Source organism: Impatiens glandulifera, chromosome 7 (assembly GCF_907164915.1).
Source record: "Impatiens glandulifera chromosome 7, dImpGla2.1, whole genome shotgun sequence".
Classification (NCBI taxonomy): Eukaryota; Viridiplantae; Streptophyta; class Magnoliopsida; order Ericales; family Balsaminaceae; genus Impatiens; species Impatiens glandulifera.
Window position 1 is genome coordinate 7,005,620 of NC_061868.1, and position 16,978 is coordinate 7,022,597.

At 27.0% G+C, this 16,978-nt stretch overlaps 1 protein-coding gene across 1 annotated transcript; it reads right to left on the reverse strand.

The window, feature by feature from the left end:
• Window positions 1–5,374: 5,374 nt before the first annotated feature.
• Window positions 5,375–6,026, reverse strand: LOC124910815. The gene is made up of 2 exons (XM_047451499.1): window positions 5,995–6,026; window positions 5,375–5,895 (listed from the first exon to the last, which is right to left on the reverse strand). The coding sequence occupies exon 2, from the start codon at window positions 5,890–5,892 to the stop codon at window positions 5,452–5,454; it is 441 nt and encodes a 146-aa protein (XP_047307455.1). The 5' UTR covers window positions 5,893–5,895; window positions 5,995–6,026; the 3' UTR covers window positions 5,375–5,451.
• Between the last annotated feature and the right edge of the window lie 10,952 nt (window positions 6,027–16,978).

Sequence of the window (16,978 nt, forward strand, 5' to 3'; positions counted from 1 at the left end):
GAGCACATCTAACCACATCTCAAAGTATCATTCAACTAGGAAAAAGTCGAATCGGGGTTTCCACGATTTTTGAAAAATTTGAATTTGAGTTTTTAAGATTTGATTCCTTATGCTTATTAGAATCGATTTAAACTATAAAACTATTACTAACTATGAATTTGAACCTAATTAAGAACTTAAATTTTCAAAGAAAACGAAAATTTCGGGTTATGGGAAAACATGTCTTGAATTGATCATAATAGATTTGAAAATACTCATAACACGTTTAAAAATGTATTATGAAGCTTCTTGAGTCGATGTTCTTGAGCTAGTTCAAAAACAAAAATGCGATTTTAAAATTTGTTGAAAATGAATTTGAATACTTAATTTAGTTTGATTTGCTCAAATTGATTTTAAGAGAAAACTTTGAAATAATCTTAGGAACGAATTCAAATCAAGAAAATGGATAATTAAACTATATTAAAGATTGACCGAACAAAAATTTAATTTTTTTAATTTGAATTCATAACTTGAATTATAACATGTATCAAAGCTTAAAAGAATTTGGAGAATACTTTGAACTCTTTATGAAGCTTCTCGATGATTTAAAACCGAGTTTTAGAGCTTTACACAAGTAATTAAAAAAATTCAAAAGTTTAAGAAAAATTTAATGGCTGATCTTTTGAAAGTTGGATTGGAGACTTATGATTGATTTCTTGGTCTTCGTGTAGGTCGGGGAAGCTATTTATAACCTACTTAAGTCGGTTGAAGGATCAAATGGATCGAATTTGAGACAAAATGCCATTAATGACTTATGTCTTCATTCGATCGTCTTCATCCATTTAGGCAATAATCAAGCCTATGATCATAGGCAAAATGATCACCAAGCTAGGGTGATCATTTCAGTATTTGAATCAATTTATTTAGTGGAGTATCAATGAAGTTCCATATTTTAAAAATCAAAGATTTCGGTTGATAGTTATCTGTTCATCGCGAGAAAGAAGACGGCTCGAATCGCGAACGTGTGGTCCTCTAACGTCCTGTCCAGGTCCGTTAGCGGCTAGCATCCCGTTCGCATTTGGGCTAACGGTATTGCCTTGAGCATTATTTGATTTGGTACTATGCAGAAGCGCCTAACTTCAGTTGTAGCGGGGTTACGGTTGTCCTTTGATGATGCATTGACGCTGATATGATGATTGAGTGATTTGTTGCAATCATTTCTTCTAATTTCGGATGCACAAATCCTTTTTTTTAATCTTGAGAGCTTGTTTGAAATCGATTTTTCTTAATTCCTTTAGCTTTATTTTATCTTACAAAATATATACAATTATTTTAATAGACATAAATATGTATTTTGTCTATTTTATTTTATTTTTGTACAATCTAGAGCTTCATAAATAATTAATTTTGGATTTAAATGAAATCAACATTTATTCCAAATTATTTATTTAATTTATTTTAACTCTCTTAAAATTAATTTGAGATATAATGAGTATAACATTTATCTTAAATTATTTATTTTGATTTTAACTTAATTTTAATTAACTTAGATTAATTATCATAATAATTATTCTAATTAATTATTTTGTTTTGACTTTAGCTTAATTATTTAAAATTTATTTATTTAAAAATAATTATTTAAAATTTATAAATTGTGGTGGTAAAATTTGAGTGTTTCAAGTTAAAATTATTATAAATTAAAAAAAAAATAATTTACTAATATTTAATTATCAAAATATAAAATAATAATAATAACAATAATAAAAAATATATGCACATATAGAAATAAAAATTACTTTTTTTTATAATTCATGATAATAAAAATTCATCACAATTTCTACAATACACTATTTTATAAATACTTTAAGGTACATTTGATAATTCTTAATAAAGATTGTATTTGACTATGAACATGAGTATCAATCTATTCTAGATGAAACTAAGTAATTTTTTATATAATTTTATTTAATATAAAGTGCATAGTTAAAATTATTTTCAAATTTTAAATAAAATAAGATTTTTATTTACAAAATAAATATTTAATAAAATAAAAGATAAGAATATCAACATAGTGTACATATAAATGGAATTTGAAGGAAATCTTTAACAACAAAAAATTATAATTTATTTTTTATTATTAACATATTATCTAAAAAATAATATTTATATTTCTAAAAATATTAAGATTTAAAAAATAATAAACATGAGGACATTTTTATTGAATGAAATATTATAATACTTATATTATGACTAAATAATATTCTTATAATAAAAAATAAAACTTATTTTAATAATTAAATCTTGATAAAAAAAAAACTATAACAATTTTCAGATAGCTTATATAAATAAAAACAAGAAAAAACTTAAAATCAAACAAACTTCTAAAAAAACTAATAAAAAAATGGGTTTTGAGATATTGGAACTGGGCTAGCCCATCCACCAATTAATGGTAATTGTAAGGGTTTCCAAACCAAATCCAATGCACAATAGGGTGGGTTATACCAATTTCCAACCAAGTCATATCAACTTCACACACATTTATTCATTATCTTTTCCAAAAGTAATTTTGTTTGGATGTTCAATTAGTTGGGTTTTATAAAATAGATCTTCAAATAAGTGGAATTGAACTCAGGATTCTTTACCTCTTAAATAATTAATTAGTGAAAATCTAACTACTTAATTGGTATTTTATACATTTTTAATAAAATCAGGAATGACCGGTAAAAAGATCATCACATTTTTTTTTCATTCTATCAATTTGTTTATAGTGCTATTGTTTTCTCACAAACCCTACCTCCAATCCAACGTCTATTTGATTCATCTTCAAACACAAAATTGGGATATTGAATTCTTAAGAATTAAGCAATTGAAGACTTATTGAGTGAACAATGACATGATGATAACGACGAATTCAGAATTTAGAGTTATGGTGAGTTTTAAAAAATATTTGAGATGGGCTTTAAAAAATAACGAGAAAAAATTGGATAAATGTAAGTTTTATTATTTTTTAATAATTAAATTAAAATACAGTAAATTAAATTGAAATTTTTTAAAAAAATTAAGGAATAATGTCATATTTTTAACGCAAAAAAATAAAATAAAATTTTAGGGTGGACTGAACCCCTACATGTATCCACTCTTGATAACAATTATGAAGACGACGAAAATACAACTAAGAGTATCGTTTCTTACAACATTGTATATGTCTTATTTTATAATCAGTTTGTTAGCTCTATCAATTTCCTTCTTTTAATGAAAAATATTTTATTAATATATTATGATAACTCAAGTGAGAAGAATCGGTTCCGATGTTTGGGATGTCCCAGCCTAAAAAAACGTGATTTTTGATTGCTAAAAAAAATGATAAAAAAATAAATTTTTGTGAAGTTTGAACTCATGAAAAAAATGATAATTTTATATTTTCTTCTCAAACAACCAGGCAAGACCTATTTATGTTTAAAAAAATTTATTCTTTATTTTATTTAATGGGCTGCCCTGAGAAGTGGGTTGCTCTAGTTCGGGGGCTTGCCTAAGACCGCCCTCTACATAGTTCAATTCTTATTTAGAAAGCTTTAAGGTAATGCTAGCTTCTTAAAAAAAATAAAAATAAAAAAAATAAAAAATAAAAATAAAATAAAATAAAAAAATAAAAAAAACTTTAAAGTTATCCTTTCATAATTTTTTTTAGGTTAAAAGTTTTTTTACACAAAACATATAAAAATTTGTATATGATTTGAACATATTTAATATCAAAGCGAAGTGAGAGTATTTATATTTGATGGAAAAATGATTAGGGGATTGGTCGAAAATTAATAAAATTTATTTCTCTTTTTTTTTTCTCAAACTGTATTATTTTTTTAACTAACGAATATAGTTATATAACCTTCTCTCCCAAATTCCATCTTATCACTACTCATACTTGATGCCATGTCCAAAGAATTTTCGTCAATTTATTTTGCTGGGCTACATTGATGTTATTTTGTTGGGTTACATTGATGTCAAATAACATTTGTAGCATTTTTTACTTTTCATTTATATATATTATTTAGAAGAAAAAATTATTTCTTGTCTTAAATTTTTTGCATTTGTTTATATATATATATATATATATATATATATATATATATATATATATATATATTATATAAAAAGATATTAATATTTTTCACTTAATTTTTTAATATTTGATTAGTTTTTGTCATTGAATTTGATTTTTATTATCGGTAAGATGTTGAAAACTAAAATTATTTTGTAAAACTAATTTAATGGATATTTGATAAGAGTGGCTGACTAGTTTATCTTTTTTTCCAAAATGTTACGAGAACAAATTTTGTTTATTCTCACCTATATTTTTATATAACTTAATATTAATAAAACTTAATTGTTTGAAATTTTTTATTTTTTTTGTCAAAATCATTTAAAATCAAACTGTAAATACTTACCTAGTTATATTGTAAAACTGTAAAATACTTTTTACAATCAGGCTTATCCCAAAATAATTTTTAAAATCTGTACTAAAAAAATTAAGAAAAGTACTTTATTTGTTTTCAAAATTAATGATATCAGATTGATTTGAGAAATCTAAGATTATTCAGATTTCTTTCTTTCTTTAATTACTTACTTTACTTTATAACTAATAAATGACATACCTTTTTTTTAACAATATTTCTTCACCAAATTAGATTTTCTCTGACTAATTTATAAAATAAAATATAAAACATTTAAACTTTTCATAAATTAATAAAATTAAATAAAAAAGTATTTTTTTTAGTGAAAAAGTGTCTTCAAAAGTTACTTTGTATTAATGAGTTCATTTTTTTAATACAATATTTCTTTAAATTAACAAAAATAAATTATAACAATTGCCATGCTCCTTATCTTGTCTCCCATGCTTATCTTGAGCAATCACACTTTTTTTTATTTCAATTTTAAATCTTTTTTTTTTTCAAATGTAATTACAAAATTCACATCAAATTTCAGCTTAAAGCAATTTTATTTAAACTTGACCTTAAATTTAATTTAAAGCATTCTAATTAAAAATCAAAATTCTTATAATTTAGAAAACTAACTAAACTTTCTATTAATTTAAAATGTTTTAATTAAAAATTAATCCGAGACATTTTGATCTCTTAAAAATTAATCCACCCGTTAGTGGTACTAAATTAGTGAGTTTTTATACCTCAACCATCATCATTTAAAAAACAAATCAAATATTAACTTGACTTTGTTCAATTTTAAACATTCTAAGACGTTTTAATTAAAAATTGAATCCAAGACATTTAATCTCTTAGAAACGAGTCCTGTCCAATCCGATTGAACTAAATTAATGAGTTTTTATATCTCAACATGAACATCATCATTTAAAAAAAACAAATCAAATATTTACATAACTTCCAAACAACTAAAAAACCAGAGAACTAACAATCAAAAGTTATTTATAAACATAGGATGAAGATCAAGATCAAGATGAAATTACTCAAGAAATCCAGTCTTAGTAAGAACAACATTTCTCATCTCCATCAAATCTCTTCCCTTAAGTGTTCTTCCAGCACCTTCACAGACAGAAAATGACATCATCTCCCTTTTCTCCATTTTATTTGCCAACCATTTATGAGGAGGAACCATTGAATCTTCATCTTCATCTTCTTCACTTCCATCTGAAACTTTCTTCCCATTGATTCTTGACCAGTCAGGGACATTGACCGGCGCCGATTGAACCGATTGTTGTTCAGAACCCAACGATCTCCGAATCATTCTAGCTGCTGAAGGGAAACGCTTTGATGCTATAAAAATGTGATCTTGGGTTGAATCAGATATGGGTTTTACCTCTTCTCCTTCTTTAAGAACAGACCATACTTCTTCTTCTTCAAATTCTTCATTTTTCACTGATGATTGGTTCATTCTCTTGTCCATGGCCTGAAAAATTATAAAAATTTACATTTCAGATTGAGAAAACCCACAAACATAGATAGAATAATGTAAAGAAATCTTCCGCCGGCGCCGGCAGCTTCTCACCGGCGGCGGAGTCCACTTTGTTTGAATATGTTTGGTAGTCTAACCCCCCACCCACCAGTATTTATACTGAGACAAAGATAACCCAAACTCTTAAAAAAAATAAAAAAAATAAAAATTAATTAATTAAATAAATAAATAAAAAGTATATCTAGAGTTCATTTAATATATTTTTATTAAGGTGTTCAATATTGATAAAAGTTTAGTGAAAATTAAATTTCTAATTTTAATTTATTTATTTAATTAATTACATTAATATAATTTTTACTTAATTATAATTAGTATTTGTATATCTCAATTAATTAATTACTATTAAAGAATTAAATTAATCATATATTATATATGCCTTTTAAAAAAATTAAATAATTAAAGGATGTCAATTAGTAAAATAGAGTCAAAACCTTTTGTTGAATGGATAATTTAATGTGATATTGTTTAAAAATTATAAGATTTTTTATAAGTAAATAATTTATTAAAAGATTGTAATAGAAATGGATCATAGGAATCCATATTAATGCATGTATATTATATTTAGAAGATTATCTTCAATTTAATTTAAGAGTGGTGCAATTTATAGAAAAAATTAATTGACATAAGATAGGATAATTGAAGGAAAAATATTAAATATGAGAATAATTATTATGGACTGAGATCAATTTGAATTGATTATTAGTCAATACGTTTCATAATTTGGTATGAATTTAACATTAATACAGTACTAAATCTAAATATAAAAAGCATATAAAAATATTTAGTCCATCTTTTAAAATAATAATATTTAAAGAAATATATCCAAGAATACATCATATTTATTAATGTCCAAAAAGGCTTTATTTTATTATTTATAAAAGTTATCAATAAAAATAGATAATGGTTTTATAAAAAAATTCTTAGTCCAATTAATATGAGTTTGACTATGTAAACTTTTTTAATAATTATAGAAAATAACTCATTTATATATATATATATATATATATATATTATTTTGTAATTTAAACTTTATCCTTAAATTGGGATCGAATTTCAAATGAGACTCTACAAAACAATGAAAGAAGATATGAAAACATATGCCTAGTTAATATAACAAAAGATAATATATTTATTAACCATTTCAAACCAATTACAACTAAAATAAAATAAATGAGTAAGGCCAAAATAAGACTTGAATCAAAATTAAATTAAATTAAATTAAATTAAAATAAAAGGTTAAAAGAGAAACATCGATACCCCACCAAGAGGAATTAATTAATTGTAGTTGGAAATGTGAATGAATCTAGTCATCATTCAGAGAATTAAAAATATATATATATATATATATATATATATATATATATATATATATATATATATATATATATATATATATATATTTTATTTATTTTACTCTTATTAATTTAATATTTTAAATATAAAAAAAGTTCTTATAATTTATTGTACACAAATTCCAAATAACACTCTTTTATGAAACAAATTATTTAAAACAAATATATTTACAAACCCCAAAATCAAACAAGCTAAGGTGGTTGTGAAATAGCCTAATTTTTTTGTAATGTTTTTTTTGGTGTTACTATTTAATTATTAGAGAAATTAAAGGAAGTGATCAATATTTATTTATTCATTTTATTTGATTAAAAAATATTGTTAATTTTATGTTTATCTTCATTTTCTTTTTTTAAGATGCATTGTGTTTATTTATTCATTTAATTTGGGTTAGGTCGGTTGGGTTGGCCCGTCTGTCAAACAATTTAGACATGTTTGGTTGAAATATTAGCAACCCATTTGAAAGTGAGCATATACGGGTCAGCCCGCTCGGGTCGCGGGCCTGGGCGGGTCAGACTTGGGTTGTCCCGCGGGTTGGCAAAAAAATATAATCTAATTTATAGCCTAGGTATATGCCGCATAACCTTAGTTTTTTTCTCTCTCTCAGACAGCACTGTAGCAGTCAATACTCAATACTTTGCCAATCGGCCACCGACTACTTATTTGTTTCGCTTTTCTTCTCTTCGTTCTCGCCTTCAAAGGTTCGTAAATTCAAATTTAGTTTTAGACTACAACAGTCAGTACTCAATATTTCGCACATTGGTCGTTAACTATTTATTTGTTCCGCCTTTCTTCTCATCATTCTCGCTTTCAAAGGTTCGTGGATTCAAACTTGGTTCCAGTTCCATAAACTTCACACTGAAACTTAATATTCTGTTAAATAACAAGACTCTCGATTGATGATATTTAAATAATGTTGACTTTACTGAAATTTTTATTTTATGAAATTTTCAATTTTTAGTTACTTTGTTGAAATATTTGGTCAATTAATGTGTAACGATAAACAAGACTCTTGTTTGGTGTGTATTATGACTATTTGATCATATTCTTGAACTCTTATTTTCTAGAACTATTAATGATTTTTATTTATAGTGACACAACCCGCGGGCTGACCAGCTTAACTCGCAACCCACCTTAGGTTGGGGATTTTCAGCCCGCCGGATGGAGGGAACGATGAGTTTTGATGAGTAGACCCGCCCCGCCATGGGTTGGCCCGTCTGACCGCTCTAGTGTTTAGTATTTATGAGTCATATAAATATGTATGTTCTACTCTTAATGTACTTAATATACTAAATTATTTGTTTTCTTAACAGAAAAAATATGATACTTTCTTTTTACCTTAAAACAAAATAAGAGAATACAATTGTAAGAAAAATATAAGATATGACAACCATTTATCCAATTTGATTATTTAGAGACATAAATAATTATGGAGGTTCGTTTTACATTCATTTTAATAATAATTTATATTTAAAAAAATTAATTTAAATCATTATATAATTAATAACGGAATAATCATTAAAATATCATTAAGGTATCTCAAGTGACACAAATATTGTCTAAGAGATTAAAGACTATAACACTTAAAAAAACCTTAACTTGAAGTCAAGGTACAAAAACTATTTGTATTACGAGTTCGATTTCGTTTAGAAGCACTTTGAATTTAAACGGGATGTCATGAATGTGAGGTGTCATACTAGTTCTCTTCTATTAAAAATATAATAATTATATTTGTATCAACCACATCAAAATTATATTATATATGACCAGCATAATATAAAAAATAATCTGAATTAGGTTAGTTTTCAACTTTAATTTTTTTAATAGAATTAGTTATAATAGTATTGTGATAAAGTACCAATTTTTAATTAGATTTAATAGTTTATGTATCTATTTTATTGTCCCCACTTCTGAGTTAGGACTTAGAGCAGCCAAATACATTGAATACAGTGACGTTTGAGAAATGGTTCATAAGTATATATATTATGCAATATAAATCACGTGTTAGTCAGTTTCATAGTAATGATTCTTATTTAAATATTTTTTTTTTAAAGTGAAAATTAAATTTGAGATGTATAACCTATTAAATAAGGGTATTTGCACCAGTTTTTTTTTATTTTGTATCCCTAAAAATAATATAAAATAATAATATCCTTATTTTAGAGAATCAAAATATAAATTATTCTACATGAGTTTCCTTATCCTTATCCATATAATATTTAAATATTTATTAAAACAACAAACTTTTCAACCACCTCAACCATTTAATTACTTATTCATATATATTTAAATATTAATGAAAGAGAAAATATATTATTTTATTATTTAGGAATGTTACAGTAAACCCTAAATATAAAAATTCACTATTCATCGTCCTAAAAAATTATAAGGATAGGGAATTTGATAAAACATTTTTTTTACAACTTTTATATTATTTATCTTCATAATAGAGATAGAACACATCTTAAGAATTCTGCTACAAATACCCTAAGTAAGACCAAATAAAATGCAACATTAACTCAAATCTGAGTGATAATAAAAAAAAAAAGACAACAATTACATTACAATAATTGAAAGATTAAAATAATTGAAAGGGTTAATGATTATATATTTTATTTATCATAGAATATTATCTAACTTATTTGAATCAAACTAATTAAGTTTTGTTTGATAATCTCAGTTCCTTCCTTTTTTTTTTTCATACATACCTTATAATTAATTATACATAAATTTTGAACCAAAATAATATCATTTAATAAAAAAACTATTTTTTTTTTGTTGAGTGACTATTTTCTCGACAAAATAATCCTCTCAATAAGTTAGAGAATCTCTTTCTGACTTCAATTCTCTAACTTTAATAATGTTAAATAATGTATTGTTTCTTTTTCAACCATCAAATTATGAATTTATTTTATATTTGGTTAGACATGACATCTTATTTAGTCAAATTCGATTTCTCATCACAAATGCTTTCCATCCGAATAACACTCATAAATGTTGATGAACAACTTCTATTTATTTAACTCACTGACTATTTTTTATGTTTGTATTCTTATCTAAGTCTATGTATATCTCATTATCTACCATCAAAGAGATGAAGTAGACTATGGTTGAGTTCATTTTGTTTAGTTAGTGAAAAATGTTTGGAGTTCATCATACACTTCAAGACTCATTTACAAGTATGTTCTTATGAATTATGAGTTACTTTTTTTTTTCCGTATATATGTAAATGATCGACCAGTTCTACAATTTTCCGAGAATAAGTTTAATTATCAACTCTTTAGTAAAAATGATTTTTATTGTTGTTCAGAATATTCTGTACAAATTCTTTTTAAACCGTTTGATTCATTCATGTTTTGTTGTTGCTTGTTCTCTCACCATAGTCTAAGACCTAACCCCCAAATTATAATCCAACAACATTAACGAAGGAGAGAGTAACATAATAGTTGAAAAAGATCATGAATACGAGAGAGTGTTAGAAAGATAATTGAATACAGATTGGGAGATGTATCGGCACAAACTTTGATTCGAATATCAATTGACTCAAAAGAGAGTTTTAGGACGTAAGAATCAGAAAAGACTAAAAAAAATATTAGTATAAGAGATATTAATGATGAACAATGGTTCGAGATCTTAGAAGAGTGAAAGAAGGAATACACATCATCACAATGTGTAATCTTTCGTCCTTTGTGATGTGAAGCGCGATACTCAAAATTGGAAAATCGAAGAGAACGAGAAATTTTGCTCTCACAAAGCTTGGGATGTACTATAAGTTCACGGACATATTGTAAACTAGCACAATGTCTTGTGGTCTTAAAAGATTACACCAAGGCACCCTTTATCTTTTAGCTTGCTTACCCTAAGAGACTCATGACAAAAAGACAAAATCAACAAATTCATGGCTATACTACACGGTTGTCTCATGCACAACAAAGATTGCGATCTCATCTCTTTGGAAGTTGCCCATTTACAATCAATATATGGAGGAAGATTGCAACAACTATGAACTTTGTTAATTTTCAAGATGAATGACATGTGATCTAAGAATGAATAGATAGAAAATTTAAAAGTAACATGTTTATAGATAACGTTCTTAAGAGTACAAATTTGGTGAGAAAGAAAATGAATATTTTTAGGAATTATACGAACAAATAACAAATTTGGCGAGATATTCAAACCGATATGCACATCATCACTCGCACACAGAGAAGATTCTTAATCACTCAATAAAACTAAAAAAACATGTCAATGTATCAATATTAATTATGTCAAATACATAAAAATCACTCAATAAGATAGTTAGATTCATTGTTCTTAACATTCCAGTTAATTGCTTAATTTTGTTTGAAAATTCTGAATATGTGGCCAAATAATTATTTTTTCCAACGAAAACGATTATTCGTTTGAGACCTTTTTAGTGAAAGGATTATAAGTATTTTTTCTAAAATAAAATAAAATAACAAAAGGTATATGCTAAATATCTTTCTCATACATCATGGAATCAGGTTCGAAAAGTAAATTAAAAAGAATGAGAAGACACGAAGAAAAACAAATATGGAGCATTAGGAATTTTTCAACTCATTTATCACTAGTCTGAAATCTCTTCTCCGATCTCATCAATTCATGAAATTCAAATTAGTTTATATTTTGAGTCACCTTAAAAAAAAAATTATTTGGCGTGCATTGAATATGGAACTAATCTATTCCGAGGTTATGAAATTAGAAATAGAGTATATAATTTTAAATATTTGTGGATCGACTCCAATCAAAGTGTTTGGTATTTCCATTTTTATTGATTTATTTATTTATTAACAGTGGCCTAATTGACATGATTTTTTTATTTTTATTTTTTTAATTATTCATATTATTGGACACCTTAGTTTTCTTTTAATTGTTCAATTTTTTTTAAATATTATTTTGAATTGTTTGTAAATTGATTTCTAATATAATTCTTTAAATTACATGATAATTAAATTTCTTATAAAAAAATTCATAATAGAATTAGAATCCTAAAATCAAAATATGATGAGAGAGAATTTTCTTAATATATAAAAAAACTCTCATTACAATTAGAATCTCACATCGAAAGATGATGGGAGAGGAGGACGTTTATTAGTCTATAAAAGAAATTCTTCCCCATTTGGTTTATTGCACATAATATCAGTATATTTTCTTCCTTATTAGTTGACAACATTAGTGTTTGAAGACGTATGCAATATTTGGTCGAACTCTGTTATCAAATTCATAGTGTGTTCTTTCTTACGTTTTTATTGTATTCTGTCAGTTTTTCACAACAAGTGGTATCAGAGCCGAAGGTGTTGGGTTACTTGTTGGCTCCTAACTATGTAATAAAAAGTCCAGCCTGTTTAAGAAGTCCAGAAGGCCAGAAGTCTAAAAGCCCAAAAGTCCAAAAACTCAAGAGTTCTTTTGTGTTAAATTTTTCCACGTTAAATTCTTGGTGTTCTTGTTTCATTTATATTTCCTTTTATGTTTGTTGTTTCTCGCTCCTAAAGATCCAATCAAGTGGGGGATAGTTTATTATCACAAGTGTGGTGATTATTCCGCTTTATTCCCAACAGAAGGTTCATCCTTGGCATGATGACTAATTCTTCAAAAGAGGCATTAACTTCTTTGGCATCTTGGACGAGGACCCCAATGTCGAATTTGAAGTTTGCGGTGGAAATATTTAACCAAACTAGACATTTCGGAAAGTGGTAAGGCAAGGTTCTAGATTGTCTTTTACAATAGGGTCTAGATGTTGTTATTGATGTCAGAAAACCAGATGATATAGAAAAAAGAATAGAGTATCATGAATCGATTGACGTGCGGAACAATTCGACCGTGTCTATCTAAATTGCAGACTTATGCAGCGAAGAACGAAACTTTTGCACATAAACTATGGCAAGAATTGAAGGACAAATTTCTGAAGAAGAGTGGTCAGAATAAGCTACTTATGAAAAAGCGATTGTTCCGGTTTTATTACCAATCATGTACCACCATGGATGAACACATCACTAGGTTTAATCAATTAGTAGCATATCGTTTAAATCTTAATGTGAAATTTGAGAATGAAGATATGGCTCTAATATTGTTATCGTCCCTTCCTAATGAATTTGAACATTTAGAACAACGTTACTTCATGGGAAGGGAATGCATCTCTTGATGTTGTAAGTTTTTCTTTCTATAGCTACAACAAATGAAGCATTGATGGTTAAGGTCATCAACAAAACAAATCGAAATGGGGAGGAGGAAGATCTAAAAGCAGAGTTGTCTAAGATGAATGTGATTTTTGTCGTGAGAAATGATATTGTAAGATTAACTGCCCAAAGTTGAAGAAGAAAGAGAAAGATTCTGAAGATGCAAATGTTGAAAAATGTGATGTAGATTTAGAATTCTCTTTGTCAATATCACACAAAACATCACACACAACATCACATCCTGACGTGCGGATATTTGACTCAGCTACACTTATCATATGACACCAGTTCGAGAGTGGTTCTTTGATTTTAAAGAACTAGATGGTGGAATTGTTTACATGGGAGATGCTAATACATATAAAATAAAAGGGATATGTTCAATCAAGATGAGAAATGATGATGAATCAACCAAAATTATCAAAGATGTTCGGTATATACCGAATATAAAAAGGAATATCATTTCTTTGGGTGCCTTGAAGTCAAAAGGCGTACATGTGAGAATGGAAAATGGAATTTTTAAGGTAATCTCTAGAGCGCTAGTGATGTTAAAAACTATTAGGAAAGTAATTTGTATTACTATCAAGGTAATATAGTTAATGGGACAGTAGTAACTGAATCAATTTTCTGGTAGTAGTAAGGAATTAGAGTCAACAAAGCTATGACATATGCGATTGGGACATGCTGGTGAGAAATCTATGCAAACTCTTGTTAAACAAGGATTGTTGAAATGTACACAAGTTTATAAATTAGATTTTTTTGAACATTGTGTTCTGAAAAAAAATGAGTAAAATTTGGCACTATTACCTTTAACACCAAGAGTATTTTGGACTATGTGCATTCAGATGTCTAGGAACCTGCCAATACCCCATCTCTTGGAGGTAGACATTATTTTGTTGCTTTTGTTGATGACATTTTTCCAGAAGAGTATGAGTGTTACTATGAAAAACAAAGATGAAGCGTTTGAGATTTTTCTTAAATGAAAAACTCAAGGTGAAACGAGACAGAAAGAAGTATCAAAATTCTTTGAATAGATAACAATGGAGAATATAAGAATGACTCATTCCATAAGTTATGCCAAGAGTGTAGCATAGTTCGTCACTTCATAGTCAGAAAAACAACACAATAGAATGGAGTATCAGAACGTATGAACAAGATATTGGTGGAGAAAGTTTGTTGTATGTTGTCTAATATTGGGTTAGACATGAAATTTTGGACAGAAACTTTGTCATACACTCAACATTTGGTAAATTGTCTACCATCATCTACACTTGGTGGTAAAACTCCATTAAAGATATGGTCTGGAAAAACCTGCAACTGATTATGATTCTTTGTATATTTTTGGTTCTACAACATATTATCACGTAGTTGAATCAAAGTTAGATCCAAGAGCAAAGAAGACTCTCTTTATGAGATTTACTCATGGAGTTAAAGATATCGCCTTTGGTGTTTGGATGAAAAAAAACCATTATTAGTAGGGATGTTACTTTTGACGATTATTCAATGTTGAATAAAGTAACACCATACAAGATTGATTGTACTCCGCAACAAGTGGAGTTTGAACATATAAACATAAGCCCAACTACAAGTGACTCTCTAACGACATACAAAGAGTCAGATGAGGAAGAAGTTCCGATCCAAGAACTTTCATAACAACATGAATCAATTGTTGTGAACATATCACACGTGTTATTTAAAAACTAGGTAGGTTTGTTGACATGACGACCTATGCACTTTCAATCATAGATGATATTTCATCCACCTATTCAAATGTCATTCGAAGTACTGAAAATGAAAAATAAAAATGTGCTATAGAAGACGAGATGCAATATCTTCAGAAGTATGAGACATACAAGTTGACACATCTACCAAAAGGGAAAAAAAAAACTATTGGTTGTAAATGGATATTGGCTAAGAAAGAAGGATTTCTGAAAAATTCGATTTCAGAAGGAAAAAGTTGATTATAATGATGTATTTTCTCCTATTTTTAAACACCATTCCATTAGAATTTTGTTGGCCTTGGTAGCGTAGATGAATTTGGATCTAGCTCAACTGGAAGTGAAGACCGCATTCCTACACGGTCAATTGAACGAGGAAATCTACATGTCTCAATTAAATGAATTCAAAATTGCTGATAAAGAAAATTGAGTTTGTAAGTTAAAAAAAATCATTGTATGGGTTGAAACAATCGCCGAGACAATGGTACAAACGACTTGACAAGTTTATGATAAATCACAAGTACAGAAGAAGTCAATTCGATTCCTGTGTGTATTTGCGCAAACTATAAGATTAATCTTATATCTATCTACTTTTGTACGTTAATGATATGATGATAACATCAAATAGACAATATGAAACTGACAAATTGAAGGATTAATTGAGTAAAAAGTTCAAGATGAAAAACATGAAACATTGTTTAAATTTGGTAAACATCTTCCGCGTTTGAGTCGGCGCTAAAGAGCGCCAATTGGAAGCACTTAAAACTATTTTTTAATAATGAAGATTTGTATTAGATATTGTGCCAATGTGAAGATATCATATTTTTTTGCACAATTAGAATCCTACACCAGAAGATGATGAGAGTGAGAGAAGTTTCTTAGTATATAAAAAAAACTCTCCTCACAATTAGAATCTCTCATCGGAAGATGATGGGAGTGGGGGAAGTTTCTTAGTCTATAAAAGAAACTTTCTCCCATTTGGTTTATTGCACTTAATACTTGTATCATTTTTTTTTATTAATTGATAGCTTTAATGCTCCGAGACGTAGGCAACATTTGACCGAACTCTATTATCAAATTCTTAATGTATTTTTTCTTACGTTTCTTCTTTATTCTATTAGTTTTTCACAACAAGTTGATAGAATAAAATAAGAAGTGTAAGAAAGAAACACTAAGAATTTGATAACGGAGTTCTGTCAAATATTGTCTATGTCTCCAAACACTAAGACTATCAATTAATAAGGAAGAATATATACAAGTATTGAGTACAATAAACCAAAGAGGGAGAAATTTCTTTTATAGACTAAGAAACTCCCTTCACTCCCATCATTTTTTGATGTGAGATTATAATTGTGAGGATAATTTTTTTATATATTAAAAAACTTCTCTCATTCACAATATTAGATTTTAATTTTCCAAAAAAAACAACAAACTTTGTCAAATTTTCACAACAGTTATCATAACATTTTCTTTTCTAAGGGGAAATATATATATATATATATATATATATATATATATATATAAATAAAGTTGCTTAAATTTTTTTTCATTTTCGGGGACGACTTATTTTGCATTATTATGGGGTGACGAATATTTTCAGTTATTTTGAACCTGACTAGCTGACTAGCTGACTAGAATTTAGTGGGCGATGTCCAGAGACTGATTCATGAATCTAAATTAAGGTGTGCTTAAAAAACTAACTAATTTTTTTTTATAAAACGAATGAATAAAGATAAATTTTTTCATTTTTTAATA